General features: G+C 34.4%; 1 protein-coding gene across 2 annotated transcripts in view; it reads right to left on the minus strand.

The window, feature by feature from the left end:
• GALNT13 (polypeptide N-acetylgalactosaminyltransferase 13) overlaps window positions 1–17,488 on the minus strand; it is a 566,099-nt gene that overhangs the window by 181,811 nt on the left and 366,800 nt on the right. For both annotated transcript variants that reach the window (XM_025854761.2, XM_073884009.1), the window contains exon 8: window positions 16,242–16,359. In XM_025854761.2, the coding sequence (XP_025710546.1) occupies window positions 16,242–16,359 (118 nt within the window). The remainder of the gene's footprint in view (window positions 1–16,241; window positions 16,360–17,488) is intronic.

The raw sequence follows: 17,488 nt of genomic DNA on the forward strand, positions 1-17,488 counted from the left end.
GTAGTAGTAAATGTAGTCTATATCATACTTTAAAAGAAGAGTGAAGAAGTAACCACCACTAAAATAGCCACATTTAGCGTGATACTTTGCTCACTTACAAACAAGGAGAATGCAGAGCAAAGTTTATTTGTCCAGATATGATGTTTAGGCACAGTGAAGATAAGTTTCTGGTCTCTATTTCATTAGAATTGCAAGATGCCATTCTTGTGACATTTAAAGGTTGTTTAACAGAGAACATCAATGCTCGTTAAAATGCTTGCTAAAGGAGATATGCTTTATCCAAAACTTTCTCCTCTTATCAAACCTCAATATCAGTTTGTGGAGAATTTCGGGCTTTCTACTTTTTTTGAATTTAAGAACAGCTGACCTGACTTTCTATGCATTTCCACGTTGAAACATCTCATATTGCCTTAGTTTCTTCTCTAGGAAAACGAGGCAACTCTTCTCTTCAAAATTAAAACCTGCCCTTGGGATCTTGCACTCAGAGTAGAGAAGGGCTGGACTGGGAGCAGAGGACACGGCAGAGGCTGATGTTCAGCCCGGCCAATTTCTAGCCACATGACTTAGTCTCTTTGAAACTCAAAAGCATTATTCAGAGAATAAGACAGTAATGACAACTCACCCATAGTGTTCTGGTAAGGACACAGGAAAAAAATGATGAACCTAAAAACTGGTACAAACCAGAAAGTGTTGCACGGATGTCCTTTAGTATCTATAATATTCTCTTAGCACCGCCAAGTATTTATCTCATCAATTGTGCTTTCCTCTTTCTTTTTCAGTATCACCTACTTTTTCTAATAATCCTTCCTATCAGCTTACGTTTTATCTTACCCCCATGACAAAATAAAAGAATAGCAAATATAAAATAATTAGTTTGATCATATTTACCCTTCAAGTTACTATGTACTTTCTTTCCTACTTACTGGGAAACTTCTTAAAGAGTTTTTCTTTTCTCTATCCTCACGATCCAATTTGCTTCACATCTTATATTCTAGTATCTTGATTCTATCATCTGCAACTGTTCATAAAGATTTTTATGAGCTTTCATTATTCTTTCTTGCTTCTTTGCAGCATTTGACACTGTTGAAAATCACCATAACTTTCTAAGGTTTTGTGATATATATTTGTTCTGTTCTGACAGCCTTGACTTAGCATTCAGTTTCTCTTTTTTTTTTTTCCCACCCCTAAATGTAGGTGCCACCTAAGGACATGCCTTGCTATTCTGCTCTCCCTATTTTCTTTCTTGGCAAACTCATCGATTCTCACACGCTCATTCAATTATAAATTCTGTAAAGCTAACTCTCAAATCTGTCACCTTCCCTAGACTTTGCCTCGACACTGCAACACATTTCCAACTTCTTCAGGTACGTCTTTAACTTTCCATGACCTTAAAGAGCCAAGAGTTTCTATTCTCTTCTCCAACTATAAAAAGAAAGTTTGTAGTTCCTGGGGTTTTCTCTTGCAGGGTCAGAGAAATGATCAAGGAGTGTGTTTTACATCAGTCCCAATCACTATCTAGATACATCATTATAGAATTTGTGTGGGATGCTTTGCCCTTGAACAATTTATTTATATCTTCTTATGTTAATTTAAGAGTTATAGAAGGTATGATAATTGTTCATACCCCAATAGCTTCGTTTGACCAATTAAAAATATAGAATATAAAATTAGTTGGCCAGTTGAAATACAGGATTTAAATATAAACACAAAGAATTTAGTTGACCAATTAAATAGAGAAAAAACCAAAAAAATTAGAATTGCATGTTGCTGGATTGTTAAGTAATGCAATGAGTAGAAAAATGTAGTGAAACTTTTGATAATAGAAACGGTTAATGCAGAAACATATCTTAGCATTCAAGAAGTGCTGATAATTCTACACCAAAATTTTGATTTCAATTTTATCCTATTTGCAGTGTAAACCAGTGACTAGTTTGATTATAAAGGATCTTAAGGATTTTTAATTCATCAAGTTTGAATTTTTGCAGATGTAGAAGGCTGTTAATTTGGATTTATTTTTTAAGGGTAATTTAAAAATTACACATTAAAAATCTACAAATACCAAATAAAATAAAATAAAAACTCCATAAAATTTTAAAAAAAGATCTGCAACTACTTTTTAAATGATACTTAAAACTCAGTTTTACTGGTACTTAATACTCAATTTCTGAACAGTTGGATCAAAGGCCTCCGTCCACATTATTTCACACCTTCAAAAGAATCATTCCTAGTATCTAGAATGTTATTGCTGAAATCAGTCAGCTTATTTAAATAAATGTCATAATTGGTTTCCTTTTTTAACTACATTTCTGGTTGACTAGAACAACAGTAAAACGATTGGTAGTCATGTACTTAAGATAGACATCACTAAGTGTGACAGTATAATCATAGCTTAAGATGTTGCACATTTATTGCAGTAGTTACCATAGAGATTTAAATTTAGCTCTTTAATAAAAAGTGCATGAATTCAATTTTGAATGCATTAATTTTGGCTAGTAAGGGGCACAGGTTTCCCAACTGAATGCACATATATAGAAACAAGAATTTTGGAAATCTGTCCTAGAAATCTTTAAGGGATCAAATATAGATATATAAAAATAATCAGTTCAATTTCATCAGTTTTTAATGGAAACTTTATTAATTCTGTCACTTGAATCCTAGTTCTGCAAAATACCTATTTCATGATTTAGTTATATGTTATTCATGTAATTTTCATGAGGGAAAACACAAGGTGGGGAGACCAGATATTCTAGCCTAAACTTAAGTATGGCTCAAAGCACAAAGGAGGACCACAGGAGTATAGATCTGAGAGCTTGCTGGTTTCTAGCCCCTGTTCTCCTCTTGCCCTGCTGTCTACATGAAAAGACCCTTGGATTTTTAATTTATAAATTCTTCCCTGACTATGCTAGATCACAGAAATCTTTCCTTCTTTTGAACTAGATGCACTTTATATCTGCACTTTCAGACAATACCTAGACCATACTGGACTTTCTAAGAGACAGCAAGAGCTACATCTCTTATATATACCATTCACAGTGTCTAATGCAGGTCTAAGTATAAAACTATTTATATTGATTGATGGGTAAAATGAGGGTAGATTGACACCTGGCTGCTACACAGAGGTAATCTGAAGTATAATGCAAACATTACAAAAGGCATTATAGATCAAACTAATTGGGAAAAAATTCCTCATATTTTAACCCATGCTGAGATGCATTATAATCATATATATAAAAGAATTCTATGAAGTGCTATTTAAATGTAAAGCCTCATCAACAAATAAACTCCTAGAAAGCACGGCCTGGCTGCCTGTTTTGTTCATTTCTATATCTCTGTCTCTAGTAGCTAGTACAGTGCTTAATACACAGCAGGTACATATTAATTATTGGCTGAATAAATCAATCAACCAAATATTGTGCTGAGACAATGATTATTTCTTTTTTTTTTAAGATTTTATTTATTTATTTATTTGACAGAGAGAGAGAGAGACAGCGAGAGAGGGAACACAAGCAGGGGGAGTGGGAGAGAGACGCAGGCTTCCTACGGAGCAGGGAGCCCGATGCGGGGCTAGATCCCAGGATCCTGGGATCATGACCTGAGCCGAAGGAAGGCAGATGCTTAACGACTGAGCCACCCAGGTGCCCCGACAATGATTATTTCTTAGCCCTTGAAAAAGAAAGCTTTACTTCACCAAAAGCTTTAGGATATTTGTGATCCTAAAGACTTGGAATATCAGAATTCAGCTCATCATTTCATAGGTGCCTAAGGCCTTGTGTACTTTTTTAAGAGATTGAGTCCATGTGCTCATGAGTGGGGGCTGGGGGGTAGAGGAGTGGGACAGAGGGAGAGGGAGAGAACCTTTTTTTTAACCTATTTATTTTTATTTAACTTCAATTAATTAACATAAAGTGTATTATTAGTTTCAGAGGCAGAGTTCAGTGATTCGTCAGTCTATAATACCCAGTGCTCATTACATCACGTGTGCTCCTTAATGTCCATCACCCAAGCCCCCCTCCCCTCCAGCAACCCTCAGTTTGTTTTCTATGATTAAGAGAGAATCTTAAGCAGGCTCTGAGCCCAGCACTGAGCCAAATCTCAGGACCCTGAGATCATGACCTAAGCTGAAATCAAGAGTCAGATGCTTAACTGACTAAACCACCCAGGAGCCCCAGGCCTTTGGTATTTACTCTCTTGCATTATGCTCTACCTTGATTGTGCCCCCTCTAAATAAATCCTTGCACAGCTGAATTCTCCCTGTCAGTTTGGTTTTAACTAAAATGCTTCCTTAGAGGTCTTCCCTGTCCACTCTAAAGTGATGCAGGGCTCTGCCTCTCATTTTATTTTATTCAAGGCACTTGTCATTATCTGGAATTAATGGAGTAATTTTCTTTACTCATTTATTTTCTGTCATCTTCCTCTAGCGTAAGATCACAAGACTAAATTACCATTAGCACATTTTCTGAACTAACATTGCGAATTTTATTTGAATTTAATGTCAGGTTTATTTCATTTAATCAAGCCCAGCATATATCAATGATTCTTAAAATTTCAATACTAGAAATTTTTTTAGAAGTTACTTACTTCCAATTGCCCTTTCCATAAAGAAAAAATAGAACCTAATTTGGAAAATAAATAGTCAAAGTTAATTCACAGCAGCATATATTTAGATACAAAAAGAAAGTAAAACATTTCATTATCAGAATATTTTAGATGCACTTCAAATGTAAATCAGTAGGATAATTGCCTTATTTCTCAGCACCACTTGCATGTGTGTGTGATTGAGTACACTTAATGGGAGGCTTTAGCAAAATCTGGCCATAATAGTAGGTGTCAGACTTTTCTGTGCAATAATTCTGAGCACATTAACATTCTTCATATAACTCTTTTCATTGCCATAAATTCAAGCAGTTAAATTGAGGCCCTTTCTATTTAGAATCAGAAGGATCATAAAGATTTTTATAGCAAATGTGGGTATGTATGAGATATTTGTGTATATTAGCAGGGAAGGATCAACAGTCACAGGATTGGAGTGTGTTATCCAACATTTCAGATACTTGTTTCTAATGCAGATTGTTAGTTTCTTAATGACCTAAAATTCACTAAAAAAGCCAGGTATACGTGGCCTATTGAATATATACAGAGAGATTCTGCTTAGAATGTTTGAAATGTGACCGTATTTGTTTTAAGTACAATATTGTCAAAGATGTTTTTATCATACTTCAGAAATCAATGATTTCTCTTTGGTATACTTTTAATTCTATTAAATAGTTTAATCCAAGAAGATAGAACAACACTTAGAGTGATCTTTGAATAAAATATATTTCCAAGGTGTATTTCTGAATAAATCTTATAAAAATATGATTTATCTCTGCCTTATACATTTATGGAATTGAAAATGTATTATTTTATATTATTTTCATTCAATTTCTTCCTCTTTCTATGCATTTAATTCCTACCCATCTTCCAGGGTTTCATAATTCTCTAATTCTCTTAATTATTTGAGTCCCAACTCCTACAGGATGTCTGGTGAGTACCACTCAGCCCTCATTTGCAATACAGACTATGCTGTAAACTTTTTTTTAAGATTTTATTTATTTATTTGAGAGACAGAGAAAGAGAGCATGAGAGGGAAGAGGGTCAGAGGGAGAAGCAGACTCCCTGCTGAGCAGGGAGCCCGATGTGGGACTTGATCCTGGGACTCCAGGATCATGACCTGAGCCGAAGGCAGTCGCTCAACCAACTGAGCCACCCAGGCGCCCCTATGCTGTAAACTTTTAAAATTCATATATTTATTGTCACATTATATCCTTTACAATAATTGCTACTAAAGACTCACATTCTGGCTCTTCATAAATATTTAATTATTCACACTCATATAGACTCACATACACAGAAATTAGATAGGTAGAATAAACAGAGTGTAGACAGAAGGAGACAGACATTAGATGAGTATATTTCCAGGTTGATGAATATAGTATATGTTTACATTTTCCACAGAAACACTCATGTGATAAGACTGTGAGAGGCTGTGAAAAAAAGTAGTAAATACTATTAGTTCAAGAAGACCTTAGATTGTGAGTGCTACTGACAACTCAGAAGAATTATTTTTCCAAAAAATATCACTTTAAAAGATAATTATGTGACTATAAAAACGAGCCAGAGATTAATAACAACTTCTGGTGTACCTAAGTCTCCTACAATGCCTTATATTTCTAAAACGATGTCTCCGTTTGGTATGTTTGCAAGGTGAAGAATCACAATGATGACTATTTAACACAAGTTTATTCTCATATCTGGTTTTGTGAACTGGAAAGTTTAATGAAGTTTAAATGAAGAGGTATAGTTATTACATCAAAATAACCAAGCCTGAGACTATTTTAACTTTAAAAGCCAAACAAGTTCTGTTAATGTTTGCTAAAGTTTGATTAATACCTAATTTCCTGTTGTTCACTTGTTTTTTCTAAGAGACCATATGAAATCAGGTATTTATTATAATTAACATTCAGAACAGAATTCTAATACATTTATTTTGGAAACATAGAGTCCTTTGTAGAAACCTTAGTTGAATATCATTATATGGCTCTTACTGACCCAATCCTTAAAAATATATAATAGATGTAACACAGTCTTAGGAACAATATCTCAGCTACCTTTTACTTAGAGATATTTTATTCTGTGCTTTCAATTAAACAAAGAATAAAGTGATTGAATAAACAGATATGTTTAAACAATGGTTGAGGATATAGTGGTGGTCCAGACGCCAGAAGATCTAATTATAAGCACAGAAGCTAAAAATTCAAGCTATTTGCAATGTGTTTTAGGTGTACTCTACACCAAACAGGTAACCAGAGGGAAGTTTGCCGGATTGAATAATCATTAATACTGGTTTATATTCTTTAACGAGGCTATACATGAACATGATCTCAGTTTATGACCTCCTAGCCTTTTTTTAAATAAAGATTTTATTTATTTGTGAGAGAGAGTGCATGCACACAAGCAGGGGGAGCAGGCTTCCCGCTGCTACGGGACTGGATCCCGGGACCTTGGAATCATGACCTGAGCCGAAGGCGGGTGCTTAACCCACTAAGCCACCCAGGCATCCCACCTTCTACCTTTTTAAAATTTTTATTATTTTTAAAGGTCTTATTTTTATGTAATCTCTACATCCAACGTGGGGCTTTAACTCAGAACCCCCAAATCAAGAGTCCCAGGCTCCACTGACTGAGCCAGGCATGCATCACAATCCCCCCAGCCTTAAAAAAAAAAAAAAACGCTATTAGGGTAAAAACTCTCAGTTATAAGTTCTGAGCTCTAATGTACAGTATGGTGACTATAGTTAATAATGTTGTATTATATACTTGAATTTTGATGTAAGTGGATCTTAAATGTTCTTACCACACACACACACACACATACGGTGACTATGTGAGGTGATGGATATGTAAATTAGTGTGATAGTGGTAATCATTTGACAATATATATGTTTAGCAAATCATCATGTTGTAAACATCACATATATGCATTTTTTGTTAATTATATCTCAATAAAGCTGTGGGGGGAAGAGGCTAAGAAATCTCTATATTAACATTAAGAGAGTGCTTTATTAAATTTAGAGAAAAGGGTTCCATAAAACCACAGCCACCAAAATCGTGGATAACACATGGACTTGGTGAGATTAAGTTCACTTAACTGAAATATTTTTATTATAGTCCAGTTTCTATGACTGGCCAAATAAACAAACACAGTCAAGTTTAGTACACTGACAATCCACTCTGCTCAAATTTAAAAAAACATAGAGTTCTAACAGAAATAAAAAGACTTTTGTCTAAATTTATTTCTGTCTAACAAATTATTATAACTGACATTTTTGCTTGCCAATATTTGAACTGTGTGGGTATTTCTAGAAAGTTCTTTACTTTCTTTAAATACTTCCAAGAGCTAGCATATTACAATCCCCCAAAAGTCTACAAACTTCTTTGCCTCATTTACCATACTCTTCTGCTCAGTAAGAACCTTTGCCTTTCATTTTCCATTATTTATTATGTCAGCTCTCATTCCTTTTCCACTTCATTGCTTGTGCAATTTGGAAATAAATGGATTTCACATCATAAGATATTTCACTTGGTTATATCCTTCAGATAAATATACCACTGTTTTCATTGTGATTTGGAAGAAAAAGAAAATTGGGACACTTAAAATTCCATCCTGCTGATTAAAAAATCTGGCTATTGAAAAAATTGCTTATATTTTAAGGGTGACGATAATAAAATTAATATTTCCAGAGTACGGGACAGCTTATTAAAAATCTCAATAAATCTCATTTAATCCACACAACTGTCCTGACAGATAGATTGCTAGACTCCCATCAACAGGGTATTTAAAAGTAACTGGGCTAACATATAGTAAGAATCTAAAGTATAGAGGTCTATAGTTACTAGATACCATCAATTACATTTTCTCTTCATTTCTTTCTCTCTGGTGAATATCTGCAGAGAGAGGAGTGGGGAGAGAGAGAGAAAGAGTGTGTCTGTGTGTGTCTGCGAATATTTTGACAGCTATATTGAAGTGTAATTAACATACATTGAACTGCATAATTTAAGTTGCATAATTGACACCATTATCACAATCAAGATAAACAAATATATCCATTACCTCCAAAAGTTTTCATGTGTTCCCTCCTTCTACTTCTCCTTTCCCCTCCCAATACCTTGTTCCTAGACAACTTTGCTTTTTGTCACTTATAGATTAGCTCGCAGTTACTAAAATTTTATATGAATTGACTCATACAGTATGTAATCTATTTTGTCTGACTTGTTTGATTCAATGCAATTATTTCAAAATTCAAAATGTTGTAGGGTGTATCAATAGTTCCTTTATTTTTTTGAGTAGTATTCCATGTATGGACAAACCACAGTTTAACCATTCACGTTTTAATGGACATTTGGATTGTTTCTGGCTTTTGGCTATTGCAAATAAAACTGCTGTGAACATTAGTATACATCTCTTTGTATGGACATATGCTTTCCTTTCCTTTGAGTAAATACCTAGGAGTTGCTTAAGAAGTCGAGTAAAACCGGGTGCCTGGGTGGCTCAGTCGGTTAAGCATCTGCCTTCAGCTCAGGTCATGATCCCAGGGTCCTGTGATTGAGCCCTGCATTGGGCTTCGTGTTCACTGGGGAGCCTGCCTCTCCCTCTCCGGCTCCCCCTGCTTGTGCTCTCTCTTTCCCTGTCAAATTAATAAATAAAATCTTAAAAAAAAAAAAGAAAGAAGGGCACCTGGGTGGCTCAGTCGTTAAGCATCTGCCTTCGGCTCAGGGCATGATCCCAGGGTCCTGGGATCGAGCCCCGCATAGGGCTCCCTGCTCGGTGGGAAGCCTGCTTCTCCCTCTCCCACTCCCCCTGCTTATGTTCCCTCTCTCTCTGTGTCTCTCTTTGTCAAATAAATAAAATTAAAAAAAAAAAAAGGAATGAGTAAAACTGTTTTCCAGAGTTATTGTTACCATTTACATCCCCACCTCCTTTTCATGTTCTTCCAAATTCTAACTACTATGGTCCTTTTTGATCATAGCTATTCCAATAGATGGGTAGTGTGACTTCATTATGGATTTAATTTCATTTTTTCTAATAACTAATAATATTAAGGATTTTCTCATGTGCTTACTTGCCATCTTTATGTTTGCCTTCATGAAGTATGTGTTCAAATCTTTGAGTCACTTTTATTGGTTTGATTTTTTTTTCTTATCACTGAGTTCTGAGAGAGTTTTTCCATTTGCTTAGTTTTTGGGGTTGTTTTGTTTTGTTTTTCTGGACACAAGTCCATTATCAGGTAAATTATTTGTTGCCAGTTTCTTCCTGTCAGGAGCTTATCCCTTCAGTCTCTTGACAGTGGCTTTGAAGAGCAAATATTTTTCATTTTGATGAACTCTAATTTGCCAATTTGTACTTTTATGGGCTGCTATTCAGAGGTCAGAAAAGTTTTTCTCTTATGTTTTCTTTTACAATTTTATAATTTTAGGTTTTATGTTTTGAATTAATTTTTATATAGTGTGAAGTATGGATTTAAGATATTTTTGTCTACATGGATATCCAGTTGTTCCAGCACTATGTGTTGAAAAACTATCCTTTCTCTACTGATTTGTTTTTATTCTTGTAATGTCCGTCAGGTTTTGCTATTTGAGTAATGCTGACCTCATAGTTCAAGTTGGAAGGTAGTACGTCTTCTTCAATTTTCTGAAATTTGTGTAGAACTGTTCTTATTTTACCCAACGTTTGGTAGAATCCACCAGTGAAGTCATCTGACAACAGAGTTTCCTTTGTAAAAAGTATTTTTTTTAAATGACAAATTTCATTTCCTTACTAGATTTTGGGGTATTTGCTTGATATATTTTTTTCTTGTAAGCATTGATAGTTTGTGTCTTTTCAGGAAGCAGTCTATTTTATCAAAATTGTCAAGTTTATTGCCATACTGTTGTTAATAATATTACTTTATTACCCTTTAAATATCTGTAGAGTCCATAATGAGGTTACATTGCTCATTCTCAATGTTGGTAATTTGTGTCTTCTATTTTTCTAATTAAGTTTGGCTAGAAATTTATCAGTTTTATTGATCTTCTCAAGGAAACAGCTTTTGATTTCCTTGCTTTCATCTAAACTTTTCCTCTTTTATATTTCATAATCTCCACTTCAAATCTTTATTTTTTCCTTTTTCTTATATATTTTGGGATTACTCTCCTTTTCTCTATTTTCTGAAGGTGGGGGGAAGCTGAAGTCATTAATTTTAGATCTTAGTTTCTTCTTTCTAATATAGATGTTTAGTGCTATTAATTCCCACTAAGTATTGCTTTAGTGGTACCACAAACTTTAATATGTTGTGTTTTCATTTTCATTCAGCGAAAAAATATGATTAATTTCACTTTTGACTGCTTCTTTGATCCATGGGCTATTTAGAAGTGTATTATATAGTTTCCCAATATTCATCTTTCCCCACATCCCATGAATCACCCTGGCTGGAGAGTACAGGCACTCTTGCTGGTCCTAAGTGAGCACTGGGCAATGAGACCTCTAATCTTGCTGATGGTTTTTCCTCAATCTTAGTTGTTTTCTCACACATATGTGCTGATCTGCACTCAATATCTCCTGAGTTCTGTCTTTGCAACTCTCTCCTCTCCAGTATTCTGTACACCAAATTCTAGCTGCCTAGGTCTTCCCAGACATTTTGCTTCATCTTCTCAACTCAGGAGTTGGCTGTGATCTGCCGAGGTCCCCCTTTTGTTGCTGACATCTAGACACTTTCTCAAGACAGTAAGCTGAGGAAAACTTAGGGCTCTCCTTTTTTGATTTCCATCTCTCAGACCATTATTCTCTGTGACCTGCTATCCAGTGTCTTGAAACGCTTATTTCATATATTTTGTCCATTTTTTGATTGATTCAGGTGTGTGTGTGTAAACCTTGTACCTGTTACATCAAGTCTAGATGACGCTTTTTGGTGATCGAGTGTTTTATTTCAATAATATGAATATGGGTAAATATTTAACGTCTAGGTTCTTAGGATGTCTGTAGTTACCTCAAAGGATATTGCAGCAGTCTGAAAAGAAAGTTTTTTTTTTTTTCTTTTCTTTTCTAAAATTTAATCTCTTTTCTGGGCAGGGAAGTTTTAGAACCACACCTTGGCTAACTCTTAGAGCAGGAGCACTTTATGTATGTATTGCGTATTCTTGTTTTAAAGGGATTTTCATATATGTTCTCCATTTGATTATCTGTAGTCAAGGCGAGATTACTAAGGTCAAGGTTGTTACTAAGTGATGCTCAGGAGCTTCGTGACTTGCTCAAAGCTGCACAGCTTACAAGCACTGCAGGAATAAAAGCTGCCATTTATGACACACTTCATGTGTGGTAAGTAGGGTGCTTAGCACTATCTATAAAATCTCATTTAATCTCCCCCAAAAATGTATCAGGAAAGTGTTACAATTTTCCTTGTTCCAGATATAAACAAACTAAAGCTTAGAAGACACGCTACCTTATCCAAATTTATACAGCCGGGAAGTGCTCCAGCCATCTTGAACCGAGGCCGCCTGGCTTCCATTCTTAGAACCACTAGTCTACCTCTCATAGAAGTCAAATGCTCCTCTGTCTTCTTACTCTCTTTCTCTATGACCTCAATTCGTTCAACAGTGGCAGATTATCTCATTTTAAGATGGACAAAACATTGTGCACTCTTGGGAATACCACTCCTGTGCTATTGCTCATGAAAGGCAAGGACTTTTGGTGATAATGCTTATTGGGTGGTACTTATGGTGGCATCAGGAATATCATTTAAAGATAGATGACTCCTTTGATAGGGGCAAATTCGTACCATACTGGGTTCATTTTGTCATCAGTTATATGGATATTCATTTCAGAGTTCTTCCTATTAAAATTTCAAGCCCTACCCATCTCCAACATCTACCATTTCATATTCCTCTTCCCTTATTTTTTTTCTCTTTAACACTTATCCTTAATATATTAATACATTTTATTTCTTTTGTTTATTGTTTGTCTCCACTAAAATATAAGTGACATAAGGACACACAGTTTTGTCTGTTTTGATCACTATTGTATCCCCTACAACTAATGAATAAGAACTCAACAAATATTACACAGTATTCTTAGGATTTATGTTATTTGGGTTGTTATGTAATGGAGTGGAGAGCAATATATGAGACCAAGTTTTCAGAAGCATTAGGATCTGCCTGTACACACTCACACTGCTACTGGATGTGTATCATCTACTATAAGAGGCTAAAGCCTGTAAGAGGAGGATGAGATCACTAGATGAGACAACTATCTCAGAACTGTGGGGGAAGATTACATTTGCTTGTTAGCTCCTCCCTCCCCTCCTGAAAATACTATCAGCTGTTAGGACTGTCATGTTATGAAGATATAAATTGTAATGGGGAAGTAGTGGTATAAGAGTAACATAGCCACTGGTCTCAGAATGCTGGAGTCCAATTCTCAGCTATTTTGCTTATAAGCTTTATATAAGTATTAGAAGTCACTATTATTTTATGCTAAAGATGTTTATCCTGTGAAGTCAAGGGATTCTTCAACCTTTTGAAACTGTATGCAAACTCATTGTGTCAAAGAGATAGAATGTATCTTTCTTGGGAGGTCTGTATTTTCATCACATTTTCAACATCTCTCAGTACTTATAATACTCTGGGCATCAAAGATCAAGTGATACTATTTATAAATCAATCCACACAAATACATTCCTTTGGATTGGCTTGAACTCCTTAGGGCCAGCCAAACTCTACTTACATAGACTAGAGGTACAAAACATTAACTTCACTATTATTATATTCACCTTTTCACAGTGGAGGTTAAGTGATTTGCCTATACTAACATGACAGAGACAAGAAAATCTCATACATATTTTTATAAAATAATCACATTTAACTGTCAATAATACCTATGTATCTCTCTCAAGGAAATGTGGTTCTTTGAGAGTAAAATCATCATGCCTTATCTATTTTTGTAGTCTCAGCATCTGAAAAGTGTAAAGTACATACTACAGGCTCAATATATGTCTGTTGTATAATGATTGACCTGGATATTAGCCTCAGATTTTCTGATTTTAAATCCTCAACGTATTATTATTTCATTAGGTCACATATCTTGTCATGAAATTATTCTAAAGGGACAGTCTCATTCTTTTGCTAATATACTCTTCTAGCATTTTCTCTTACTCAATATCTTCCTCAGCTAGAGTACTATTAAGAACACATTTACATTCAAGTAATAAAAAGAAAAGAGTCAAATAGAAAGCAAAATATAAATTTTGTTTCTATTGAAAGCATATGGGAAACTAAAGCCAGTGGTACATTTTAAATTATTCAAACCAGTCACTTCTTACAGTAGTCCCCCTTATCCATGGGTGATATTTTCCAAGACCCTCAGTGGATGTCTGAAACCAAGAATGGTACCAAACCCTATATACACTATGCTTTTTTCTCTATACACATAACTATGATAAAGTTTAATTTATAAATTAGGCATAGTGAGGGATTAGCAATAATCACTAATAATAAAATAGAAAAATTATAAGAATATACTATAATAAAATTTATGTGAACGTGGTCTCTCTCTCTCTGGAAATATCTTATTGTACTGTACTCACCCTTGTGATGATATGTGATGATAAAATGTCTGCCTGATGAGATGAAGTGAGGTAAATGATGTAGGCACTGTGACAGAGCATTAGGCTACTACTGTTGACCTTCTGACAATACATCAGAAGGAAGATCATCTGCTTCTGGATTACAGTTGACTGCAGGTAACTGAAACCGCAGAAAGCGAAACCACAGACAAGGGGATGTTACTGTGCTTTATTTCTTCATAATGTCAAACAACCAATCACAACTAACCTCTTGTGTCATTTTCTTGGAATTTGATCATTCTTATGGCCACCAGTTGCATTCACTCTGTCCCTCTGGTATCTGTTTCACCTACCATATTCCCCAATCTTCTTTTTTGGTGCACTTATATGTCTGTTGTATTTTCTGATCATGTTCTCCTGGTTTTTCATATTACTCCACTAAGCTGCTCCCTAACATATCTTTCAATTAGTTAGATAAAGAACATCCATCCGATATGGAAGCTATGTGATGAAAGGCAGAGAATCAAGCTTAACAGGTGAGGAGAAAAGAGGAGAAAAAGGAAAAAAACCTGGGCAATAGGATCACAGATAATAGCAATATTGCTATATTGATTTTTTTCCTTATATAATCCCAGCACAATATCAAAGGAACATTGATTAATGAATGGGTAAATACTCTCATTGCTACATCCCAGGGTAAGAGCAAATTTTTTTTTTCAGCTTTTGAATATACTGCCTGCCTTCCTCCCATCTTTCTTTCCTTCCTGCCTGCCTTCCTTCCTTCCTTCCTTCCCTCCTTCCTTCCACTCTTCTGTTCTTTTTTTAACTGTCACCTCTTATTTTCTGCACTTTGAGAACTACACCAAGTGAAAGGTTGGGTCCCCCAATGTCCCTAAAAGTTGTGAAAGATATATCATGTGCCTGATGTCAAGAAAACATTCCTGAGTATGGTGCTAAATTTTGTGGGGCAAGTTCTAATCTGACCATAAGTACATAAGCAAATATGGAAAGAATACAATTCCATTAGCTAATGATGTTCTCAGACATTTGGCTATAAGGAAGGTTTATAGGCAAAAAATTGTATAAGAAGGCCATTCTAATAGTTCTAAAATAATTCAGATTATTGAGATCCACTAAATTCCACATTATATAAATTCAAAGTAATTTTTATTCTCAAATTTTAACTTTTCTTACACATCATATATTTATATTTTGTTAGTGAAAAACAAACTTTACTTTCTAAATGAGAAATTAAAAGTCGTAACTCTGGCACTTCATAATTATATCTAAACTCTAATAATTTTATTACACAATTTTGGCAAAATCAATACAGCATTTTGAATATTTCATGTTAAATTCCAGGAAGAAAGAAAACAACAGTATTATTAACTTAATTAATTTAAAAATAATAATATATGTGGTTTGAAGAAAAAACAGTATTGCAGCACTTATCATTTATTAGCATGAAGGCACATGTGTCTGCTTTTTAGATTTCCAAATATAACAAAATATAAATATTATTCATATGCTTTCCAATATCATATGCATGAAGGATTAATCCTTAATTTTCATTTGCTTGGAAGGCCATTTAATAAGTGAATTTGCATTATTCAAACTGATTCATCAAACAATAATGTCTATAACTGTGAAATCAATCATGCTACTTGCAGAATTATCCAGAGTTCCTTTGACCATGCGTTATTCTTAAAGGTATTTGAGAATAACTTCAGGCAGCACTTGCAAATTCAGGTAACATAAATACTTCCAAGTTTCAGTTCAAAAACACAATGCGATTTTATAGGGTAATGCTTTATATAAGAAATAAAGCCCTTCTTTATTTCAAAAATTGAAAGCCCCAATGTCTTTGTACTCTGAATAAAGGAATTATTTTTGAAAACTTTAAAAATAGCTATAATTTCCCATTTAACAGTAAATATTGCATGCAAAAAACTCTAGCAAAGCTTCTAAGTAAGTATTAAGATGACCAACTGATCAGTAATTTGTATCACTTCACACACAAAAAAGATTTGACAGTAAATTACTGGGTCTATATGTGCATGCTACAGCATAGTGTGTTTAGAGTTAAAAAAATAAAGTAAAATGCAATTACCCTAAAAGACATTTCAAGATTCTCTCCACCCCAGATATCCATTCCTGCATCGTAAGTTCCTATCTCTTCAAAGTAGTTTCTGTCAATAGAAAATAGGCCACCAGCCATAGTAGGGGTCCTAGTTGAAAAAAAACAAAAAGAAAAGAATATCTTTTGAAAACAATGTGTGGAGTTTAATGAGACTATAGCAAATAGTTTTGAGACATTTTAAATTAAAAAAAATATAGTACTCAAAAATCTCAAACTGGAAACAGAGCCAAGGTGTCAGAGGTTTTAAAAAATTAATAAGTAGCATTTTATTTCACATTTTCTGTAAAACTAAATTTAGATTAGTCTATATTTTTCTTACAGGTGATCAAAAAGATAATATGGAGGGAACACTGGCCACTTATGAGGGGGGCAATTATATTCTTTCTGAAAGGCATCGTGAAGAGAAGTTAGTGCTCTTAGCCCTACCAGTTGTGATCTTTTGTCACCTAATTATAAAACATTTTAATGCGAATTCTAAAAACCTGTGGAAAGGGTTTCTCTGAAAATATCTGATCTATTTAAATATGAAAAATATTAAACACTATAAAATGTTTATAGGCAATAAGTATCTAACGATATTTACGGAAGTATTTTTTTTAAGGTAAGAGCTTTACATGTATTTGTTTATTCTTCTCTTTACTCGAGTAAAATGGTAGAGTTAATCACATGGCCCTATGGATAAACATAAATCCCATATGCTTAGAAGAACATTTTGCACAGATTCTAAAATGTTTTCCTAGGAATAAATGCCTTTCGATTCTCACATTTGAAATTTCTCTATAGGACCTAAGAAGTCAGATGTTAACTTTTCAAGGGATTACTCATTAATTAATTTTAAAAGATTAATTAAAGTCAATGGTTAATATATGAACTATGCAAGTCTTCCTATATAAGCAGTACGAACTGAAACTAAAAAAGAAAATTCTAGTTTTTCACAAATGGATCTATCTATAATGATAATTATTATTTTTTAATGTTAATTGTAGAATAGCGGTTTTAAACCTTCCTAGCACATTAGAGGCCCCCAAAGCACTTTTAGAAAACACATTTCCATGCTTGGGTATCACCCTCCTCAGATTCAGATTTAAGTGGCCTGGGGTGGGGCCACACCTTTGGTAATGTGTAAAGTCCTTGGTGATTCTAACGTGCTGCTAAGGAGGAGTAACACCGGTCTAAGGGATTTGGAATGTTCATCCAAGTAGTCTGAGATTGTGAAA

The sequence above is a fragment of the Callorhinus ursinus genome, unplaced genomic scaffold (assembly GCF_003265705.2).
Source record: "Callorhinus ursinus isolate GAN/ISIS: 27379988/994484 unplaced genomic scaffold, GSC_fseal_2.0 scaffold2, whole genome shotgun sequence".
Classification (NCBI taxonomy): domain Eukaryota; kingdom Metazoa; phylum Chordata; class Mammalia; order Carnivora; family Otariidae; genus Callorhinus; species Callorhinus ursinus.